Raw genomic sequence first — 25040 nt, 5'->3', positions numbered from 1 at the left:
TCTTCAAAGATGAAAGGACACAGAAGTGTACTGGAACAAATAGGCCTTGCTGTTTCCCCTGGTTTATTAATATTATATCAGATCCTTTCCCTATCATATTTCTCCATGGCTATCTACTCTTCATCAAACCTACTATAAATAACAAGGTTAAACTGTTATTTCCATATGAAGACTCCTGTGTCATATAAAAATTACATTAAATACCCAAATACCTTTGGAGACTTCTGTTAATCTGTCTTTTGTCACAGTGGCTTCAGCCATGAACCTAGCCTGGATAGAAGGAAGGATATTTTTTTCTCCCTTGCACCTATATGTTCTAAGAGGCCTAGAACGACTGTTAGGAGAGAGAAAATAATTGAACAGGGTAACTACAAACATTCGGGAGCAGGAAATAGCAAGATGGCCACATTTTACTACACAGTGGAGACTGTTCAAACACCTACAGAAGTAGAGCGGCATGTAAAAGGCAACGGTGTTGGCTTCCTCTGGAACTTTCTGATTTCCCAGATTTTAATTCCTTAATATTGAGCACTAATATCTGTGGAGGATCACACAGGCCTACTATGTGACAAGTTCTCGTTACCCCCTTAAGGGTGCTCATCTCTCATAGAAACTCATTTCACATCTCATCAGTTGCAACCATGACCTGAGAAAACCAGTTCCTCATTTCTCTGAGATTAGAATACAGACACAAAACTAATAGAATAAAGGGCTAGAAGTTTTCCATCATGAGACTAAGTTCAAGTAACCCCTATTTCTGGAGATGGAACAAGCTTTCTCTTTTCCATTGCTGTTGACAGTGATACTTGTGACATATTTCGAGGGTATGTTCGGAGTCTAGGGAAAATATGACAGAAGTGTTTGTTCCAGGTATGTAGCTACTGACTGAGTGATTGATGCTGTTTTGTCCTTTAGTCCAGCACTTGGCAGAGTGATTTTGTATAGAGCTCTGCAGTAAAAAATAGCAGAAGTAAAAATATTATGACACATGTTTTAAAGTGATGCTGTAGAGTGTCATTTCAAAAGGAAACCAACATGTGACTGAATGAAGAGATCAAGGGTTTCTTCCTCTAGATATTAAATGTGAACAGAAACTCACAGGTAATGGTTATTATGTTCAGAAGTGAGAAAGGAATGAGGAGAAGTAGGGTGCCTGGGTTCTTCAGAGTTCTTTAGAGTTTAACCATCTTGGGAGGCAAGAGTCCTTTTGGTGTATGGTTAGTTACATTTCCACAATAAGCAATTAAATAAGAAATAAAGCTGAAACTTCTACCAGACCAGGCTCAAGATTCAAAATAAAACATTTCACAAATACATCAAAGACCTAAATACAAATGTTCTTTCTTGGTTATTACTAGGTAAAGATTTGTCACTTCCTAGATTATTTAAACCCAAGCCTAATGACTGCATTCTGCACTTATCCCCAGAGTATAAGTATTGCAAAATTCAGGTTCTTAGAAATGAAGGACGACATCCAATCTAGAGTTCATCAGTTCATACAAAAATAAAACACAATGAACACAGATGATAGCATTCTCTAGATATGAGAACTTTTTCTTCCCTTTGAAAACAGTGGGTGGAGTAAATAATTCTTATGACTAAGAAAAAATATTCTACATAGGTCTAAAAAAACGTTTCCCTTGTCTAAGGTAAGCATAGTCATTGTAGCATGACTTCCTACAGTTCCCAAGTTGAAAAATATCAGTTATGACATTCCTATTTTCATTTAGACCAATAGTTGCCTCTTAATGTACTAGTACCGTTGTATTGTTTTCAAGATTAAAAAACAAAACAACCTCGACAACAAAAACAACCTCTCACAGCCTCCAAACCAGTTTTAGATCTAACGGCATCGGCACAGTTATACAATGCCCTGCAATGCTGGGAGCTGTATGAAGACGAGGGTTCGGTCGCCAGCCCAAAGTGTACCTGTCAAGCATGAGCACATGCCCATGGTCTGGCTGGCTAAAAGGGTGGTGAGGAGGTAGGTGTTGGGGGGTGGGAATCATGAAGCGAGACCCTGTTGAGGGTGCTTATCTTTCTCTCATTAAAAGAAATAATTAAACTTAAAAACAATGAGCTTTGGACAGCTGGTGATTTTATTTAGAGAAAATTATCTCATTATTTTGGTGGGTATATAAGGAAAACAGTTCAAACAATAATCCTTAACATGAATGTTTGCTTTATATTTTAAAATGTATTTTTATATTATGTTCCATGTCTTACAAAATGCAAGTCATGTGCATTATGTCATTTGATCCTCAGAATAACCTTGGAAGGGATTATCTGATAACATTTGTTATTCACATTTCATATGTGTGAAAATGGAGTTGCTAAGCTTTAGTTAACTTGAACATGTTCCCACAATCAGGAAATGTGAGCTGCTGTAGGTCTAACTACAGGAGTAGGTCTAACTCCTCTTCAGTCTATTTTTTATTTTATGCTCAATGAACGACTATCTATTTAATAGAACACTTTTTTTTTTCCCATAAGGCATGTACACTGACTAGAGAGATACAGGGAAAGTGAGAAGTAACCCCCCCGCCCCCAGGGAGATGGCCATGTGACAATCCCTTGTCTTTCATTCTCCTCTTGGGATTTTAGGCATGCATGTACACATCCCAGCATGATTTCCGAGTCTCCCAGTCAGGGACTTGACCCATGGTTGGCCATATGGGAATCCAGTACCTTAACCACTATGGCAGCTGGTGGCCCCAAGAGATCACAAAATTACTAACGGTGAGACTGTAGTCTCTGGAACCAGTTGATCAGAGATCAGTTACTGGCCCTGTGATTTTTTTTTTTTTTTTTTGACTATGTTACACTGGTTAATATGCTAATCCAATTTGGCTTCAGTTCCTCAACTATAAAGATAAAATAGAAATAGCAATCTGGTTCAACATTGTTGACAAGCTGCTAAATTAGCTAAGGAGTACTTACAATAGTGTTTGGCACCTCCTAAATGCTGATGAAGATTGGTGATTATTATTATTAAAGGTTATTCCTCTCCTTAAATTTTTGCTCCTTTGATATCTTTATATTTACTTTCATTATTTTTTTCCATAACTTAAGAGTTCTTTCCCCAGGTAGCACTCAGTAGTATTTAGAAAACAAATGAATGTTTGTTAGAAGAAAATTACTTTCACATTTAGAAAATGAATAGGTCTCTGACAATTTACATTTTGCTATCTTTACTGCACTTAATTTTTAAATTCACTTAATTGAATTAAAGTTTGTTTCTTAGCATTTTCTTAAAGCAACCACATCCGTAAATTAATATCATTATACTGCTGCAAGGAGGCCAAGTAAGTTCTGAAATCACTGTATCATTTATTAGAATACATTTCCAAACAAGGCTGTACTGTGTACTGTACACAGAAAAACTGTCAGAATTAGAAAAAAGGAGTCCCTTTTTTAGGATGGAATTAGTTTCTGACCAAGGCACTTGGCTTGGGAAGACTAGCATAAATTAAAATTTACACTAGAATTTTAGCTCCTAATCATACCCCTGGCTGGGTGCATTTGTGTCATGAACAACTTGAACAACTGTATGCCACAGCCGTGTCTTCCAGTCCCTTCCAGATTACATAGCTGAACAGCTGGGAAGGCTAAATACAGCACTGCAACAAGGATTTTGAGAATGACCTACCTCATGATACTTTTTCACAGTTTTCCCTGAATTGCACGTGCAGGACTTCCAGTTGACAGTTCCACAGCCACAGTTTCCTCCACAGCGCTGGACGAGGAGGCAACGTGGAAAGAAGACCACATTGGTCAGCTTGAGCTCTGCTCTTAAATTCACCGAGTAATTCCTGGGCGTGCAGCTGTAGCGCTTGACATCATCATTGAGCCTGTCCAGGTCAACTGGAAGCAACACAACCATGTGAGCACACAAGTATGAGCAAATACACAAGGCGTGAGCAAGCACACGACCATAAGCAAGCCCATTCAGCACGTGCTTTCGGCATGGAGTGAGAAGAGTCTGTGAGGCCTAGCTTAACCCAGGGACTGAAGCTGTTCTTGGGATCTCAATTACTGGTCACCTAAGGTAAAAAACCCAATTTCTCTTTTGAGCCTATGTGCCCTTCAAAAATAACAACAAAAGTCAGGGCTAAAATCAACCTCTTGGCTCAAATTTCCTTGCACTTTTTTTTTTTTTTTTTTTTTTTTTAGTGCAAGAAAAAAAATAGTTCTGAGGAAAGAAAATGATACATCTGGCAATTTAAAATAGTTGTCTTTATCTCAAAAAAAATTCCTTCTTAATTCTAAATAAATCCTAACTTCAAGCCAATACTTAAATATAATTTGAATTATATTGAGGACATAACAGGGACAATCACCCTAATATATTTACTTGGCAGTGAAATTTTGCAAGTAAATGTGAGGAAGAAAAGGTTTCATTATTTTAATTCTAAACTTAACCAAAATGTTAAAGGAAATAGCATTTTCTGTGTATGCTTTCTTTTTTTTTTTAGGCATTTGCCATAGGGTGCAAGAAATCATCCCCTAGAGTGGATGGTCAGGCTGAAATGCCTTCCCCTCTATTCTCTTCCTGAGACTTTGGGCATGCACACACATGCACCCAGTGTTTGAAGCTACCAGGACCAGAACTCAAACTGCGGTGGCCTATGTGGGAGTCCAGCCCCTTAACTACCATGCCACCTACAGCCCTGTATGTGCATATTTGTGTAAGAGGTTCTAGATGGTAGTATGCCCAGTGGTTGGGTGCTTGGGCTCTGCAGTACAGCTACCTCAGCCTTCACACCATGCCTATGCCTCTTCTTAGTTGAAAAGTTGTCTAACAACTCTAGACCTCTACTTCCTCCTCTCTCACATGTAAGTATTTGAAAGATTGAATGAAGCATGCCTGGCACTTAAATAAATCCTGGCTATTCTTATTTGTTTGATCCATTTGATTCTCCTCCTCCTACATTATTTTTTCCTTTAAAGTCAAATGGTCAACATGAAAATGATAAAAAAAAAAAATCAGGTCTTTTCTATTTCTCGTTTTTGTGCATTACTTTACACAAATGATTGTTAAGGGATATACTAATGTGAAGAGCCTCTTCTATAAAGAGCATCACACTATTTCAGAGCTAAGCCATATTTACTTAAATCCAATTTATATTATTGTGCTGCATAAATTGTATTTTTATTAGTGTTCCCCAAATCCATGCAAATTTCCACCTATTTGGCACCCAAATCATGAGTGGTGCACATGCACACAAACACACACACATACATACACACACACACAATCTTACAAAAGTGCAATTTGAAGAAAGTCCTCATTTGAACAGGTGCCAACACCGTTTGCGCATGCACGTTTGCTGCGCACCAGTCAGGCCGCCACAGGAGGAATCCCACCAGTGTTAAGAAGCTACTGCCATGGTGACCTTGGACTCTAGCACCAATCAGGGCATTAGTCTTAAACCGAGACTACTTGGTGAAAAGGAATGGTCTTTGGGGATCCAGGTAAAAGGCCAAAGGTAGAGTCAGCAGAAAGCCTCTGAGGGTAATGGAAAGAACAGATGACATAGGGGTAGGCCCAGAGTCCATCACCCCACCAAGTAGCTAATTTCATTGAGGGTCGTTAGAAAGAGACTAGCTACACAGTCGGCTGACCCCTTGTATTGGGAATTAAATAACAACTGCTCTGAGGCCCTGTTCTGTGTGCCTTTTCATATGTGCAATTGTGTGTTGATTCTCAAGGGCAGAGATTTATCCCCAATGGTTATATGCTGAGCCGAGGATATTGCGGGAACTGAATTAATGCTCAATAATCACTGTGCATAGTTTATTGCTGTTTTTTTTCCCCCTTCCTTTGTAAAGACATGTCATAAGTTTAGCTATAATCAATCCAGATTTAAATTGAATGAACTCTGTCTTGGGAAAGGAACCATTTTATTGCTGCTAAAGCCCTGAAAATAACTGCAAGCAAAGCAGGAAGGATTACATAAATGGATTAGGAAGTGCAGCACTCATCCATTACAAGTGTCACCTTGAGATAAATACTGATGCTGGCTGCATTCCTGGGCCTGTGGACAGGGCTGATGCAGAGGGTCCAATCTGCAGCCGGTGATCATGGGCATGTGTTTGTCTGACAAGAAGGAGTTAAGGGGAGCAATTAGCAGGGAGGAATCCCGATGCCTGGGAAGGCAGAGAGGGCCAGGAAGGAGCAACAGAACTTTAGTTGAGCCCTCTGCTAGGCTCAGTCCTTACACACTGGACTACATTTACTCACTTCCCACCCTTTTCAGGTTGGTGTTACTCAAAGTGAATAGCAAGTGATCAAGCCTTTCTCTCTTTTGCTCCGTAACTTCTGTCACACCAAGCAGAACAGGGATGACAGGGCACTCATTAGTTGAAGGAAGAAGACCAGTGTCACGGGGGCTGTATCAAGGTTTCTATAGGATGTTCAACCAGAGCTAGGTGGTGAATGGCCATACCTTTATCTCCAGAGATATCCAGGCCACATGACGGCATGCCTTCTCTACAGAAATTCAGCTAAACCCCGAAGTGTCCTCGACCAACCAGGACAAGGCACATAAGCTTTGCCTGTCTTGAAGCCAAACTTCTCACCCTGTGTAACTGTTTTACTGACTAGCACTGGTTACTCCCACTTCTTACCCACCAGGAAGAGATTTACAATTCTGTCCGTTTTATACATTGGTTCACTGATGTGACTAAAAACTGTGGCCCAGAGTGACTGCTGTAGAATCCAGCTGCCCTACTTATCAGGGGATTGAAACCACTGGGGCACTCAATTTAGAACTAGGATGAAAAGGTTCATCTAACTGGATGCAAATAACTTCCAAGTATGATTGCAGGCTTTCGGCAGGGGATATTGAGTTTCCAGTCAAAGAAGACTGATTAGGCAGCGCAGCGGAGCAGGGAGCCAGACAGGCTGAGCAGCAATTAAGGCTTCTGGTGCTCCGGCTGGGAGGAGGACTGTGGCTCGAGACCTCTGGGAGAGAGACACCCAAATGGTGCAAGTCCAGGGAAAGGAGCTGTCTTTCCGTTCCTGCTCCAATCTTCATAACTAACATTACAGAGTAGCAGGAAAGTCCAAAATTTAATCTAACTTCATCTAATGTTCTCTTTTTTGGGGGGAGAGGTTTTTGCTATAGGGCGCGTGCGCTCGCCAGAAAGACAGAGAGACAGAGAGAAATCACTCCCCAGGGGGGATGGCCACACTGCAATCCCTTCTCCTCCGTTCTTCTCTCAGGATCTTGGGCACGCATGCACACGAGCCTGGTGTGAGTTTAAGCCACTGGGTCCAGGACTTGAACTGCAGTCAACTACATGGGAGTCCAGCGACATAGCCATTATGCCAACTGCTGGTCCCCATCTCATGTCCTCTTTTCACACAGGTGGACATAATATGATAGTTCCTCTTTTGCACTTATTGAACAGAGTTTTCTTTTTTCATAGGTATTTTATTTCACTTAAATTGAAATTTTTTAGAGGTTTTTGCCATAGGGCATGTGTACTTACCAGAGACAGAGAGCTGGAAACAGTGAGAGGGAAAGTGAGAAATCATCCCCTGCGGGGATGGCCATGCCGTGATCCTTTCTCCCCCAGTCTCCTAACAGGATCTTGGATGTCACAAACATATGCCTGGCAAGAGCTTGATGCTATGAGGTCTAGGACTTGAACTGCAGTTGTCTATGGGAGTCCAGCAAAGTAACTGCTATGCCATCTGGTAGACCCTAGTTATTTTGTTTTCAATGTCAGTGTCAAGTATACTTGCCAGAGATAGAAGCAGACAGAGAGGAAGAAAACATTCCCTAATGGGATGTGGTCATGCTGCAATACTTTCTCTTCCATTTCTCTATCCTACTGGTATATTTTGGGAACACACACACATACCCAGCTTGTTTGCTTGTTTGTTTATTTATTTTAGAAACAGACTTTTGCTAACGGGTGTGTGTGCTTGTTGGAGAGACAGAAAGTTAGAAATCATTTACCGGGAGGGGGAGGGGGATGGCCACACTGTAAGCACTTCTCCATCCTCCTCTAGGGATCTTGGGCATGTACGCACATGTGCCTGGCATGAGTTTTAAGCTGCTGGGTCTGGGACTCGAACTGTGGTTGACTACATGGGAGTACAACGATGTAACCACTACACCATTTGCTAGTCTCCCCAGCATGATTTTTAGGTCCAGAATTCAAACTGCAGTCAGCTATGTGGGGACATTGAAGTTTTGGGGCTTCAGACTGACAAACTTCTAGCAAGACTGAGAAGGGGAGACTGTTCTCAAAGGTCAGAGGCACTGCCCAGTGCATCAGGGAGCACCCTTCCTTCTGCAGCCATAGCCTCATGTACAGTCCAGCTGCATAGGTTCAGTAGGTTTGTGGTGAGAACCTTGGGAAGGGATGGGAATGCACACCTTATACAGTTTCTAATATATCAAGGCATAGGTGGGGGAAGAAGTAGAGTCAGCTTGGTTTTTTGGATACAGAGTACTATGTACCAGGTACCACGAAAAGTGCTTCATATGCATGATTCTACGAAGTCCTCCTATGAATTACAAATTATCTCAGTTTGCTTTTGCATCACTAATAAAAATACCTGAGACTAGGCCACTCATAAAAATAGATGCTCATTTAACTCTTGGTTTGGAGGTCTAAAGTCCAGAAGTCAGATGTGGGGGCTTTCCTATTGGTGGGGGTCCAGATTATCACAATACAAGGGTGAGAACAGAGTGGCCATGACTCCCAGAGTCCATATTTTGGCCTCATTCCTCCTCCTTTTAAACCCACTAGAAGTCAGTCATAGGGACCCTGCCCTAATCACTTAATCACTCCATAGCCCTAGCTTTCAACACTATGACGGTGTTATGACGTTTCCTCTTAATACCCTCAACCCAAGTCTCAACACATGAGTCTTTGGGGCACACAAAGTACAGACCCTACCATTATTTCTTCTACTTTTACAACTGAGGACACTGAGGCTTTGACAAGTTAGAAGAAAACCTTGACCCAGCTGTTACCCAGTCAGTGGTAGAGCCATGTTCGAATGCTGGTTTTTTCATGCCTTTTGTGCTGGGATGAAGATGTTGAGAGTGTAAAGAGCAGCTTCCACAAGCCATGATGGGGCCTTTTTACCAGAGCCACTTGCTACCAAATGACCCAGCTTGGTGCAGCAGCAGATGCAGACTACCATATTCAACATGTTGTCAATTCCACACAGCCATGCAAGGGCTCAGGTGCACACTCATCCATCTACTGGGTACCACCGGAAAAGGATGCCACGTTCTGCCTAATACACCAGGCCATGGTTCCATGTACATCTTTCTTTATCCCTGATGCCTTCATTTGTCCTTTTCTCCTTGAACCCCTTCTTGCCCTCACCTACTTGCAATCTTTGCCTGGAAAAGCAATCAGAGGTCTACTGAGGAGCTATTATACATGGACTGATAGCCATGAGTTGTCCTCCGTGGGAATGAATGCCAGAATCCTGGAGACTGTAGTTTCCATAGGGCAGAAAAGGCCAGTGTCAAATTTCACATACTTGACAAACACAGCATGAGCGGTGATCAGCTTAAAATAAAATTGTAAAAGTCTATTCTCTCTTTTTTTTAAAGTGGCCCATAGTTATTATTTTATGTAAGTTATATATTCTGGAAGAGAGAAGTACAAAATGGGTTTTATTGGGTTAAAATCAGTGTTTTGTGAATTCCAGGGCTTATTGTGAAACTGTAAAACCATCTCTCACTTTGAACACGGGAGAGCATGTTTTTCTCCCCATGAATGTTCAAGACACTGCTTGTTTTGTTCAACAGGAGGATGATATCCTTGGGTCAGCCTCTGAATGTCAAGTATATGATTTCACTGTGCTGGTCATTCATCACTCTTTATTTTGATATTTGTGCCACCAGTCTTTTTTTCTGTTGATCTCCCTGAGTCTCTTTGAGACTCTTAGTCCGATTGGACTTCTTCATGGCCTTAGATGTAGCCAGTAATCAGTGCAGAACAACCAGGCCTAACCTTCACCATGCTAAAATTGTTTACGAACTATCTAGCAGGTAAGCAGCAGTGGTCACATATTAGTGCATGCGTGAGCATTTGTGATCCTGTGTAAGGGTACAGTGAGCTTCAGCTAGGGTCGTGCTCTCTTTCTGCACCATGCTTCTGTTAATCTGTGGTGCCTTTTCTGGAATCTCAGCCTCCAACATCTTCACTATCTTCTAGGGCTGAGGCCAAAAAGCGCATTCACTGTACATCCCCTCCGGCCCCTTTGCCACACACTCACCACACTCTGTCACACACTCACCACACTCTGTCACACACTCACCACACTCTGTCACACACTCACCACACTCTGTCACAGCACTTACTGCACACACCTCACTTCACTGTTTATTAAGCAGCTTCTCTTCCACTGAACTGCAGTGTTCTTGGAAGCAGACAATGAAGGATGTTTCTATCCCCTTCTCCTACTGCTTCGTCTCCTAGTGGAAGGATCAAATGCAACTCATTCCAGGAGATTCCTGCTTGCTTGCTTCCTTGTGTTTGCTATAGAGCATGTGCACTTGCCAGAGAGAGTGAGAGGCAGAGAAAGGGAAAATGAGAAATCACCCCACAGGGGGATGACCATGTTGCAATGCTTTCTGCTACATTCTCCCTTTGGGATTTTGGGCATGCACATATACATGCCCAATGTGATTGATTTTTCAGACAACTGGGTCTAAGACTCAACTGTGTAGCTGGCCATGTTGGGATAGCACCTTAACTTCTATGCCACCTGCTGGCCCAAGGCTACTTTTTCTAAAATCATTTGATTTCAACAATGAGAAGCTGCCTAACAGTTGTGCTGTCTAAAGAAACACAACATCTGGGCCAGCAGGTGGTGTGGTGGTTAAGGCACTGGACTTGCATGTGGCTGGTCATGGTTCGAGTCCCAGACCTGGCACCTTGTGCTCTCAGTTTCCCTCTTTCTCTGTGTCTCTGTCTGGTGAGCACACATGTCATAGAGCAAATTAAAATAATAGTGCCAATACTACTACTACTAAATAAAGTTAAATAAATAATTACTTTTTAAAAAAGAAAGACAACACAACATCATCCTCCTTGCTCCAGATTTACTTTACAAGGAATAAATACACAATAATTCCTGCATTAATGGATCAAATAATCGACTGATTTTTCTTTTCAATTTAATTCTTTTTTTTTTTTTTTTTTGAGAGGCTTTTGCTATAGGGCACGTGCACTCACCAGAAAGACAGAGAGACAGAAAGCGAGAGGTCATCGCCCCCCCACCCCCGGAGAAATGGCCACACCACAATCCCTTCTCCTCCATTCTCCTCTTGGGATCTTGGCACAAACACACACGCTCCTGGTGAGAGTTTAAGCCACCAGGTCTGGGACTCGAATCGCGGTCTACTACATGGGAGTCCAACGACATAGCCATTATGCTAACTGCTGGTCCCTTCAATTTAATTATTCTTATTATACAGCCAGAAAGAATAATTCCAACTATCATTTGGAGAGCACATAGAGTATCGCCTCATATACTGAATGTTTGGCTCTTAAGATTAACCTGGCATGTGATGTAGCAAAAAAGTGTTCAGCTAGCACTGAGAAACTAGAGTTCTAGAACCAGCTCTCTCGGGGATAAGCCATGATACATGAATATGACTGCACTAAGCCATGAGATCCAGAAGCAGTGACACACAAGGTAGTGACTCATAAGGCATTGTGAAGGGTGATTCCCAGATACTGTCTCTAGGTACTAAGGAACACGTCCTTTGCCAAGTGGAGAACAGTGCCGCCATCCGCTACATAAAGTGTGAGACGTTTGCCTGTGATGTGGCAACACTAGGATAATGATGCTTCGGGCTGGGGGTGAGGGGGATAGATGAGTAATTAGTATTTTTGTACCAAGCAACCAGGCGCACTCAGTCTTTTTCAAGGTTCATAAACTCCTCAGGAAGAGTCTGTTCATCTCCACGGACATTAAAACCTCATGATAATTTTCAGTTTCCCTTGTCTATAAATCAACACATAATTGTGACAACTATTTTCACATTTCAACCCCAATTTAGAACTGCAAATAAATTTGGAAAGAACAACTATCACTTCTAAAAAGGGAATATTAGGATATTTTAAACTTAAAGTCATAAAATAGGGCTAGTTTGTGGCTTGGTGGTTACAGCAGCTAGGTCCCACATGGCTGACTGTGTGGTTCAAATGCTGGACCCAACTACTTGAGCAACATGCCAGGTACTTATGTATGCAGGCCCAAAATTCCGAAAGGTTGGGGAAATGCAGGAAAAGGGATGCATGAGCATGGCTCTTGGAGGGATGCTTGCTTATTTTCCCTCTCTATCTTTCTTTCCGTCTGTCTGCTAGTGAACACATAGAAAATTTTTTAATAAAATTGTAAAGTACACTAAATTTGGAAACTCCATTTGTTGGTTTAACATCCGAAGAATGAAAACATTTGCCACTCGTATTTACAAAAATTAACTTAAATCACAGTTAAAGATCATAGTCAGGCAATTCTCAACTTTAAAGGCTTAAAAACACTACAAAGCAATGAGAGAATGGAAATATACTAAGCACCTACTATGTACCTAGCAATATGTGGTATGTGTTCAGAAACTCAAGTCTCCTCAAATTCTCATAACTAACCCTCATCTTAGATATCATTATTGCCATTTGATAGATGTGGAAACTGAGGTGCAGAGGACTTATGTGACTTGCCTCAAGTCAATGGAAATAATAGAAATTCAATAGCTATGTGTGGGACAATCAGTGGATAGCTGAATGAAATCTGGAAGGCACTAGAACAGGTGCAAAAGCAGTGGATACCAGCGAAAGAACTCATGATTGGGACCAACAGATGGTGTGATGGTTACATAGCTGGACTCCCACATGGCAGCTGAGGTTCAAGTCCTGGAGCCGGCGGCTTAAAACTCATTCCAGGTCAGGGGAGATACCATGATTATGAAGGTGGTTTTCCCAGGTTGAGGCTCATCTATTGCCTCTGGGTGGGCTGATTTCCCCAAATGTGGGAAACTCAACTGCATGATTTGTGGTAGTGGGGGACGGTGTTTGCACTTTCCCCTGTTAAGAACAAAACAAAACAAAACAAAACAAAAACTCATGCCAGGTGCATGTGTGTTCATGCCCAAAATCCTGAGAGGAGAATGGAGGAAAAAGGATTGTGGCATGGCAATTAATCCTGGGGGGTTGACAGGATGACCTCTCTCTCTCTCTCTCTCTCTCTCTAGCAAGTGCACGTGTCCTATAGAAAAAAAATTCCTTCTAACAAAAAAATTAAAAATAGGTAATAAAAAAATAAAATAATAAAAATAAATAAATATAAATAAATAAATAAAAGAACTCATGACTCAGAAGGTAGATGAAGTACTTTTACAAAACGGAAAATAAGAAAACAAGTTAGGAAATGACTAAGAATCAAGAAGGTCTTTAAATGCTCTCCTCATTTACTAAATCATGAGTCTCTGAGCTGGGACCCACTGAGCTCTCCGCAGCATGGGCTCTGCAGCCAACCAAGTCAGGCTCATGGTGTGGCCCTCAACTTTCTGGCTGCCACAGAACCTGTTTTACTGTGTGAAATGGGAATAACAGTACTGTCCTGCAAAGACGTTTGTTAAGCTTGAATAAATCTAGAGTCTTTGCAGTATGGGTTCGAATCCCAACTCTGTAGATCTGTCCAACATGATTACTGCAGTGAGTAAAGCAGAACAATGAGGTCATGTTAAGAACAGACTCACTTAAAATCAGAAGTGGCTGAGATGGTGGAACTGGTGACCACTAAGGAAAGGCATGTCAGGCCCACCTTGTTCTAAGTACCAGTAGGCAGTGATTCTGTGTGTTTGGTTCAATTTCAGGGGCTGTAACACATCCTTTGCATGAAAGATACTGGATGACTCAGATTTCTCAGCACCAGCAGTTCCTGGTTGAGTATGAGGAGACTTCAAAAGTTTGCAGAAAAAAATGGTTTGGTTCCAAAAAAATTTAGAAATCCACACATAGTTTTTTCATAGTACACATTTTCTACAAACTCTTTGAAGACTGTCTCCCCCCCACCCCGCCACATGCTTTTGGAACCGTGCAGTCTCACCCTAAGTCTACTGGGCACAGAGTAGAAGAATGCTATAATGGTTTCCCAAAGCTTCACAGGAAAAAAGCAGGTACGGGGGCCAGCAGAGTTCAAGCCTAGGGCTTGGAGGCTTGCTTTCTCATTCTCTCTCTCTCTCTCATGTGTTCTATGTGTCCTATAGCTAATTACATAATAACAACAATAAGTTAAATTCATAAAAATAAAGTAGGCATAGAAAACTCAAAGGCCACACATTCTTCTTCTTCTGTTCTTTTTTTTTTTTTTTTTTTTAAGATTTTTGCCGTAAGGCATACATGCCAGCCAGAGACAGACAGAGGGAAAGTGAGAAATCATTCCCCAGGGGGATGGCCATTCCATAATCCCTTCTTCTCCATTTTCCTTCTAGAGTTTTGGGCATGTACACACCCTTCATGATATTCAAGCCACTGGGTCCAAGACTCAAATTGTGGTCAGCTATGTGGGAATTTACCACCTTAACCACCATGCCATCTTCTAACCCATCACACATCCATCTTTAACGAGTGGAACTACTGTGAAAATTGCACATTTCTTTATGCATACATTAAAAGTTACCTGTGACTTCCCATTTTAAAATGGATGTTTCCTAGTGACTTGATTCTAAATGACATACCAAGGTGGGAGAAACAACTTTTTAAAAATTTATTTATTTCCTTCTTTTGAGAGAAAAAGAGAGAGAGAGAGAGAGACTCCCATCCACAACAACAGGGTCTTCACATTACAATCTGCCCTAGCCTTAGCCAGCTCAGATGACAGGCATGTGCACATACCTGGTGTACAGGGAGGCCCCAGGACACAACTCTGGGTGGGATCTTCCCATATGTGTCCAGCCTCACAGAGCATTGCATTAATTCTGCACTGCTGGCTGGTCTGGAAGGAAGAACTGAGGAATAGTGGGGTTTGCATATCCACAAAGATGGACAACCTTATCTAGGAGAAAAGCAGAGGCAGCCCTGGCACTAGGAGGACACGTAACTGCAAGTGTCCTTGTCCGTCTGTTGAGACTGTCTTCAAACTTTTATGTGTGTGCTCTTGTAGACACATGCAACATGATATACAGCAATATGGCTTTTATTAATGCTTACTGGCAACTGAATCGGGAATCTAGATACGTACAAATCATATGGGTCATAAACAGTGGCTAAAGTCTAAAAGTCTAAAAACTTTAGCAAAGGAAACATCCAAGGAGCAAAGTGGAGCCAGAAAGTTTCTGAGTAAATAGTATTGCAGAAAAGTTTGGTACTTGGCGTTTATTTTGTAAACTTTTAATGAGTGTACTGCTTATACAGATACTCGACTATGACAATATTTGGATACTATGTATGAGGCTCTCCAGATGACTGATGATTTTCTTAGAGCCTTAAGGGAAGAGAACAGAAAAGTACACAGAAATATCTTAGTTCTGTGTAATTTTCCTTTTTTAAAGAATTATTTTATTATTTTTTAACTTTAACTTTATTTATTTAAATTTAACCAATGAGGAACAGAGTTAAGTGAGTGAGTGAAAGAGAGAGAGAGAGAGAGGTAGAGTAAGAAAGCAAGCCGCCAGGTCTGGGCCTTGAACCATGGTCAGCTATGTGGGAGCTCAGCATTATCTTAGTTCTGTGTAATTTTCCTTTTTTAAAGAATTATTTTATTATTTTTTAACTTTAACTTTATTTATTTAAATTTAACCAATGAGGAACAGAGTTAAGTGAGTGAGTGAAAGAGAGAGAGAGAGAGAGGTAGAGTAAGAAAGCAAGCCGCCAGGTCTGGGCCTTGAACCATGGTCAGCCATGTGGGAGCTCAGCATCCTTAACAAGGACACCAACTGCTGGCCCTGAGTACTATGCAGTTTTCTAAACAAATCAAATAGCTTTTATTTGGTGAAGGCCCACTAGGGGTTAGATACACTGTTACTATGTAATCATACATGGAACACAATGTTACAAATACATGTAACGCAATGTTGCAAAGTAGTTATAATTAGAGCCATTTTCCAAATTGCAGAAAACTGAGAGGCTAGGTTGGGGTTGATGGTTTCTTTAAGATTACTGTGTTTGGGATTTGAGTTAGAATTTTCTCATGAAATTGCTTGACTCCAAAGTCCATGCTACTTCCACCACATCTTTCTTTTGCTTTATTTTTATCAAGTTCATGATAATAAATGTTAATTTATATGCATTTAAAGAGAGAGAGAGAACCCCCAACAGGATCTTGATGCTGCAAGCCCCAGATGATGAGTTTGCACATGCCTGGTGTACTCAGGGAGGTCTCTGGACACAAACCCAGAATCTTCCCATGTGGGTCAGCCTCACAGTGAATAGTATTTTACTGCTGCAACACTCTTTGGCCCAAGCAATTTTAATAGTGACACAACTTTTATTTGGTGCATAAGACCTGGTTCAGGAAACCCCATGAAGCTAACCCTCCTTCAGTTATAGAAATTAGGGCCAACCTCGTGCAGCTGTTAGGTGCTGTGCAGAGGAAGCTGGATCCCATATGGCCAGCAGCGTTCATATCCTGGCCCCTTTAGTTTGAAAAACAAACCAGGTATGTTTGCATGTCCAGGAAGCCGATGGAATGGAAAATGAAGGGAAAAATGTATTGTGGCAGGAGCAGAGTGCTTTGGGGGTGCTTTCTCTTTCTCTCTCTCTCTCCCTCCCTCTCTCTTTCTCTCTCTCTTTTGTGTATACATGCACCTTCTGGACAAACATAGAAATTAGAAGAATAAATCCATTTCAATTTGATGTCCCAGTACCTCTGTTTGTTTAATTTGCAGACAAGTAGCTATAGAGAGCTGATATTGCAAAACTGACTTATCTGATTCATCACTGGTGTTAGCCAAAAGCTTTTTGCAAATTCTTACTCAGGTATCAAACAGGCAGAGAGAGAGAAAGTCACTTTTAAAATATAGTCATGTCTTAATACTCTCTGCAATTATTTCCTACATTCTATAACATTAATGAAAAAGCAAAACTTGTCTCCTTCTGGTTAGCAATCAGTGGCATAACTAAAAAACAGCAATAAATGATTGCTTTTCTTCTAAAAAGGCATTCTGACCTAAGAGACTTTAGAAGTAATTCAAATATCTTGATATGAGACATACATACTTCATTTATTCCTCAGTTTCTTATGTCAGTTACCCATCTATAAATAGTTTGAAAATTGGAGTCAAATGTTCTAGAACATTGAGCAAACTGTCATGTGGAGAATAATTAATTGGTATCAGATCCTAGAAATGGGTTGGTAACTGTCCCAGAGTGACAACATCTAACCATTTAAAGGCTATAAAAGTCATATATTTCAAACCACTCATTTGAAATTAATTTAGTCTCAAAATATTTACCTCACTCAGTATTCAAATACTGATTTGTTTTTAAAAATAAGTACACATCAATTTTGGCATGCGTGTGTGTCTAAAACTGGTAATTCTTTGTGGAAGAACGTGTTTGTATTAATAGCTTAAAAACCATTAATTTGGCATGCCCAACTGTTTTGTTCATAACCTTTGAAAACAGACATCCCTCTCTCCCCCTTGCCATGTGTTAAATTGTCTAAGGAGAACATGTTACCCTTTGGAAAGTTAAGTTTTCCTGGAATAAGTAAAATAACAGATCTTATGTTGTAAATCTCCACAAAGCACCTCTTGGTTGATGTTCAGCCTAGCTGAGATCAGGGCTGATCATTTCTTCTTTTTCTTCTTCTTTTTTAATTGGCAGAGGGCATGTACTTTCACCAGAGAGAGGCAGAGAGAGAAGAGAGGAAAGAAACGGAGAGGGAGAAAGCACACCTCAGCAGGGTGTGGTCACACTGCAATTTCTTCTCCTCCATTTCTCTGCCATGTTGGGATTTGGGGCATGCATGCCCACACCCAGATGCCCAGCATGTTTCTCAAGTCACTACAACTGAGATTTGACTGCACTTGGCCATATGGGATCTAGCTCCCTTGATCATTGGGCTACGGGGCCAGTCAATGGTTGATCATTTCTTCCTTTCTTTTTTTTCCAAGTTTTTGCCATAAGGCACATGCACTTGCCAGAGAGAGACAGAGAGAGAGAGAGAAAGAGAGAAATCATCCTCGAGAAGGGATGGCCATGCTGCAATCTCTTTTCCTTCATTCCCCTCTTGGGATATTGGGCATGTACACACACACTCACATGCACACCTGATATGATTTTTAAGCTGCCAGATCTGGGACTTGAACTGTGGTCGGCCATGTGGGAGTACAGTGCCTTAACCACCACACCACCTGCTGGCATTTCTTAACTTAGAAATGCTAAATTTTATGTTATAAATTTAAATAAATATACATTGCCTCAAGTTCATACATATATCTTTTAAATAAGCCATAGTTTTATTTCAATTAGAGTGTTCATGCAATTTAGGTGGCAATTATGCAGCAAACAGAAAGAACATCCATATAATTTTACCTCTTTTTTATGCAAACTTGCTATACTCATTAGACTGTCCATCAGAAAAAGTTAAGTTCAACTTGAACTTAAAACATTTTTTAAAACATTTGGGCAGCTTTGAGGATGAAAGCATAAGGTTGAAATTATTGGCAAAATTTGGTTTTAGAAAGGCAGTTACCTGTCTACAGATTTCAATGATTCATCCTACCCTTTTCTCCATTACCCCATAGGAAACTGCAAGTTGGATATATTAACTGGTTACTTCAGTCCAGAAGCTGACCTTTTCAGTCACAAGTAATAGATATGAGTGCGAGTTCTGACTTCAGTACTATTTATCATCTCTTCTCTCTCATCTCCAAACTTTCAGTGTGCTCTCACCTTGGCCGCTTGCCTTCACTTTCAATTTTCCTATTGAAGAGAACCAAAAAATCACTTTCATCTATGTCCTCTACCAAATAAAAAGTAGGAACCAAACATAAGATTCTATTTAACACGAACTGTTTCTGCTTCGTTACATAATTTCTTCACCCAGTATGTTTGTGTTTCATTTTGCAGTTAATAAAACTGTTTGACATATTCACACTCAACTGCCATCTTCAAATCCTTCTCTTCAGAACCATGAAAAATGCCACTTCTCTGTGCAAATCAGAGGAGTGGAGAAATATTCACAAATGGTGAGCTTGTTTATGCACTCATCATTAAGAACTTATTTCTCTGAGAGTAGGAAATTTCTGGAGATCTTATAAAGTCCATCCGACAACTAGTGAACTCCCATTATCCATAATTATTTTTCTGCTTTCATTCTTATTAAGTGCTCCTTTCTTCATGTATCTGCCTACAAGCCATGGATTTGTATTTTTAAGTTCTAAAAGCAGAAAATATCAGCTGAAATATTAAACCTGACTTCCTTTGCTTTTGTGATACCTGCAGGTGGTTCAGCATCGGTGGAAAGATAAACAATTCAATCAGCACATTTATACAGGCACAGAGACAGTGGTGAGTTGGCAGGGTTAAATGAAATGATACGAGTCTGCCTTAGGGCCATTTTAAACAAGAGATTAAGAAATGGGACACAAGCCAACAGGGGAGAGAGATGATGTTTACTTTGTCACAAACATCAAGTAAAACATCGCCTTGAATGCTCTTGCAAGGTTATTTCAGTAACCAAGGCATTCTTAATAAAGTGATACTCCTCAGTCTATGGGGTAGGTTTCTATAAACTCTAGAAACGTACTAATGCTGGATTACTAATATCTTCAATTCTACAAACATTAATGGAGCTTCCAAAATGTGTCATAGACTGTGTCAAATGCTGGAGAGACAGGGTGAACCCTCTCTGAAATAGTGGCTCAGCCCTGGCTACCTCTAAGGATGAATTTCTTTGGAGCCACAAAATAATATCAACACCCCAGCACCATTCTCCCAAGAGTCTGATGGGTCGGTGCATCTGGGTTAGGACCAGGCATCAGTAGTTTTTGTTTGTTTGTTTGTTTTAATTGCCAGAGGGAATGAGAGTGAGCAAACACTCCCAATCCCCACAATGGGGCATGGTCATACAGCAATCCCTTCTCCATCTCTCCATCTGGTGGGATTTTAAGCATATATGCACACATGCTTGGCATGTGCTTCAAACTTCTGGGGCTGGGATTTGGATTGTGATCAGTCATGTAGGATCTGTTTCCTTTAACCATTAGGCTATGGAGCCAGGCCAACCATAGTTTGTTAAACTCCCTAGTTTAGGTGTTTGAATATTGAACCAGAGTTGAGACCCATGGGAGGTCCTAGGATCTCATATCTCCTTAGAGAACACACAAAGGTATAACCACAATGTGGTAGCAAGATACATCAAGTGTGTGGCATCCCAAGTATACCTAACCTTGCCTGGGAGTTGGGGACCACAGGGACAAAGCACAAGAAATCTTCATCAAGAAAGGAATGTGAGCATATTTCCAAATTCTAAGTATCTATCACTAGCTAACAATTCTTGAATAGGTGTTACCTGTCAGGTGCTCTTGACAATATCATGAACAGTCCCTAGAAGTAGATGCTGCTACATACACACTGCCAAAGACGAAACAGACTCAGAAAGGTCAGTGATTTGCTGAAAACCACAAAACTTTTAAGGGATGTGGCTAGAATTTGAATCTAGGCCCTGGCCTTCAACTCAGCATAATTTCTTTTTTTTTTTTTTTTTTTTTGAGAGGTTTTCGCTATAGGGCGCGTGCGCTTGCCAGACAGACAGACAGAGACAGAGAGACAGAAAGCGAGAAATCACCCCCCAGAGGGGATGGTCACGCCGCAATCCCTTCTCTTCCATTCTCCTCTCGGGATCTTGGGCACGCACGCACACGCGCCCGGCGTGAGTTTTAAGCCACCGGGTCCGGGACGCGAACCGCAGTCAACTACGTGGGAATCCAGCGACATAGCCATTATGCTAACTGCTGGTTCCCAACTCAGCATAATTTCTGAGTACAAAGAAAAGTAAAATAGGCAACAGAGCTCACCCAAACTAGGTGGCACAGGTGGTAGGGTGCCACTGGGTCAGATTGGGGCCACTGGGAGACTAACCTGAACCAGGTTGGGTGCAGTAGTATGTGCCATGATCCTAGCTGATTGGGAGACTGGGACAGGGAGAGGATGACAAGGTGAGAGTGTCAGAAAGCCCTGTCTGGCTCTCTTTTTCTTTTTATCTCTTCTGTACTTCCCCTGTACATTTTAGAAGAGAAGAGAAGAGAAGAGAAGAGAAGAGAAGAGAAGAGAAGAGAAGAGAAGAGAAGAGAAGAGAAGAGAAGAGAAGAGAGGAGAGAAGAGAAGAAGAAGAAAAAAGAGAAGAGAAGAGAAGAGAAGAGAAGAGAAGAGAAGAGAAGAGAAGAGAAGAGAAGAGAAGAGAAGAGAAGAGAAGAGGAAAGAAAAAAATTTAAGTAATAGATTTAGGTGATTTTTAAGTTGGAATATTTCTAGACAAAAGATGCCAAGAAAGGCTGCCCCTAGAAGAGAAGCAGTGATGAAAATGCTTAATGACAGAGTCAGATTTTATTGCTTGTTTGTCAAATGCCAGTTTTAATATTTCTTCTGGGGTTTTCAAAACATGTGAATATTTTACTTTCCTTCAAATTGACCTAGTAGAGATCCAAACAGAGCAAGGCCTTACTGAAAAGTAATTTCTTCTCTGAACTGAATCCAATCTGAGCCTTGGGGGATTCAGCTGAGTCACAGTGATCTGTACACAGCACATCTCTGTAACATCAGCCACACCAATGTATCTCTTGTCCCTTCCTAGGTTGTGTGTGTTAAGTACACAAGATTTATGACCAGACCCATAAGCAGAGGCTCAGGCAGGAGTTAATTAATCAGGCATTTTGGTCCAAATGTTCTCATGGGTTGTGCTAAAGTAGTCCAAGCTCATATTTATTAAAAATACTCTAGATTTTATGAAGTATAGCAAAACTGTATCTCAGCTAAGCAGCTAAGTACTTTTTAATTTTTTTAAGGGTTCTTTCTTTCTTTCTTTCTTTCTTTCTTTCTTTCTTTCTTTCTTTCTTTCTTTCTTTCTTTCTTTCTTTCTTCCTTCCTTCCTTCCTTCCTTCCTTCCTTTCTTTCTTTTTTCTACAGGGCATATGTGCTCACCAGTGAAAGACAGAGGGAGACAGAGAGGGAAAGTAAGAAATCACCCCCTGGGGTTATGATCATGCTCCAATCTCTTCTCCTCCATTCTTCTCCTTGGATTTTGGGCATGCACACACAAGTGCCAGCATGATTTTCAAGCCGCCAGGTTTGAGACTTGAACCTCAATTGGCCATGTGGGTGTCCAGCACCTTACCCAGCATACCACCTGCTGTCCCCATTAGGTAAACACTTTGACATCTCAGATGCAAGTCAGCCTTTTAAGACTATTTAGTGAAAAAGTTAGTACTAAATCTTATCAAACAAAGCAAGGACATAACAGACTAGAAATTCTAGTTCTATTCAATAAGAAGTAGTTACTGTTATTTTTCTATTACTTTTTTTTTTTTTTGAGAGAGATTTTTGTTATAGGGTACATGTACTTGCCAGAGAAACACAAAGTGAGAAATCACCCCCAGGGAAAAATGGCCATGCCATAATCCCTTCTCTTCCATTGTCCTCTGGGGATCTTGGGCTTGCATGTACACATGCCCGTCGTGAGTTTTAAGCCAACAGGTCTTGGCCTCGAACTGTGATTGACTACGTGGGAGTCCAGCAATGTGACCATTATGCCATCTGCTGGTCCCTTTCCCTATTAATTTGAGCTACACATTCATATAGACATTCTCATGATGAAGATATTTTTATTGTTAAAACATCAAAATGCCTGCATGTTCCCTAGTCTTTTCTCTTCATTACACTTTTCTGCAACTTACAAATGAATGTGTGCTCTCACACACCTCCAAACTACCCCAGGCCTTCCCCCACATCCCCACTCCCTTAGACCACCTAGGCACCAAGAACTTGGTAGGTCCTGAGGAAAAAAATTGTAGAATGGACATCAAATGGGTAGCGCTGAAATCTTCAACAAATTTTGACTTTAATGATAGACTCTCCTGCCAACACTGACACTCCTAGACTAAACCAACCCCTTATCTATCAGAGGCACAGAGGAATTCTATAAGAACTGTCATTGGCGTGAGATAGGATTCTCATTTCTTTTCCACTGCTAGCTAGTCTCAGTATTTTACAAATTATTTACCTCTCCCAATCTGGCTTCCTCTAATAAAAAGTTAGGCTGACAATGAAGCCAAGGAGCAAATAGCTGGCTCAGATGATGTTACAAGGTCTCTTCTATTAGGTCATCAGGAAAGTCATAAGGTGTTACCCCATGTTTTTCTGTGCAAAAACGTGTCATGATTTTGCCATCAACCCAATACCTTGACATTTTGATATGTCTTTGACCAGATTAAACCTTTCCTAGTCTCACACAACACAGATTGGGCAAACCACAGAACTGCATCTGAAAGGGCTATATAAACACACACACACACACACACACACATACACAAATAGAATAATCCACAGAGGTAATCAACTGATTTAAGTGAATTAAATATATTGCATGCTAATCCTTACTTGTTATTTCTATTTGCACTCCTATCTGCTAACAAAGAACTCCCAAGCCTTTGTTTCTTACCTTTGGACTTCCGGTCATGATAGGATCTTCCTCGATAATGAGGGGTGTCCAAATACAAATTCTCAAGATCTTCTTGCCATGAATCTGGATTGAAGTGCTTGAGTAGATCTTCCACGGTATCAAATTCTGCAATTGTTTTGTCCAGAGCATCCGCAGTGAGAGTGGGATCCGTTACTGATGGAGAGTGATAGGATACCCCCTAAGAGTGACATGCAGCTCAGTGTACTCAGAAAAGTCCATTGCTATGAAACACAACAGTCTCACAACTATGTAGAAGGAACGTAAATGGGCTTTTGATTGTAAGTCATCGTATGTCTGAACACCATGCAAAAGCAGCCTGGCATTGTCTTGCCATATTTTTTAATAAGAGCAATCAATGGTTACATTTTTTTTTCAAATCAAAGCCAAACAAGTCATAAAATCTACAGTTCACCTGCATAATAGTCATTTTAAAAGATATAGGCTAGATGGAAACATTAAATTTCTATTTTCTGATATCTTGGTTCATGGTATTAAATTATTCAGATAGCAACAAATAATGAGAATTATAATTGTGAACTCCTTTCATGTAAGTTTTGATTATTTATTCCATTCCCCTACATTCAGTTTCTGTGTCTTTTACAGGTTGCCTAGCATTGCAGAAGATGTGTGAGCAGTGCTGGGACATGTGGAGACCTCTTCATACAAATTGATACTTTAACCAGCTTATTCCCTATCAACCAGGAGAATTAGCCATGAAACTGGCTCTCCTAACTTACGAGTGAGAGTCACATGGGAAGCATATTTTTTTAAAAGTGCTATAGGTTGCTAGTGATCCCAGCTGCCATTAAAACACGGTCAGGAATACTCTCTAACTGAGAAATACAACATCATTGACTGTCTGGAAAGGATTATGTATTTTGCCATGAAATGCATCCCTACATAAGGTTTCCAAGCACTTACTTCACTAACCCTTGTACAATCTAGAGGTAAATGAGCCATGATTCAAACATCTCTGTAAAAATTCATGACCCATTAACAAGAAAATAGAGAGCACATAGTCTCAAATGATTTCTAAATGTCTTTAAGGAAACTGCCAAACAAATAAGATCCCCTAAGGGCAAATATCTCCCATCACTAAGGGAAAATGGAAATTAATGAAACCTTGCTTTCCTAACACTTAACTGCAAGATCCTATAGAGAAACAATATGAGCTGTAGAGTTGTAGAAAACAAAGCCCACAATTTATATTCTAACTCTCAGGCAATGTTTTCAAGGGCCAAAGGTCAGTGAGCATTAGATGATCCCCACTCTCAGAAAAATGGCTTCTCTTTAGCAAAGTAAGGGGGTGTAAAAGCCTTAACCACTGGTGTGACTTAGGACCAATGTTCAAATATGCCCTGTAGGC

General features: G+C 40.8%; 1 protein-coding gene and 1 pseudogene across 2 annotated transcripts in view; one reads left to right on the top strand and one right to left on the bottom strand.

The window, feature by feature from the left end:
• The window catches only part of PDGFD (platelet derived growth factor D), a 293702-nt gene that overhangs the window by 13960 nt on the left and 254702 nt on the right, over positions 1–25040 (bottom strand). For both annotated transcript variants that reach the window (XM_006150078.3, XM_006150079.3), the window contains exons 5-6: positions 23654–23852; positions 3650–3864 (exon numbers count right to left, since the gene is read on the bottom strand). In XM_006150078.3, coding sequence (XP_006150140.1) covers positions 3650–3864; positions 23654–23852 — 414 coding nt within the window. The remainder of the gene's footprint in view (positions 1–3649; positions 3865–23653; positions 23853–25040) is intronic.
• LOC114008053 (uncharacterized) lies at positions 12923–13077 on the top strand (annotated as a pseudogene).

Source organism: Tupaia chinensis, unplaced genomic scaffold (genome assembly GCF_000334495.1).
Source record: "Tupaia chinensis unplaced genomic scaffold, TupChi_1.0 Scaffold000276_1, whole genome shotgun sequence".
Classification (NCBI taxonomy): domain Eukaryota; kingdom Metazoa; phylum Chordata; class Mammalia; order Scandentia; family Tupaiidae; genus Tupaia; species Tupaia belangeri.
The sequence above is the reverse complement of the archived record's forward strand: the minus strand, read 5'-3'. Positions and strand labels throughout refer to the sequence as shown.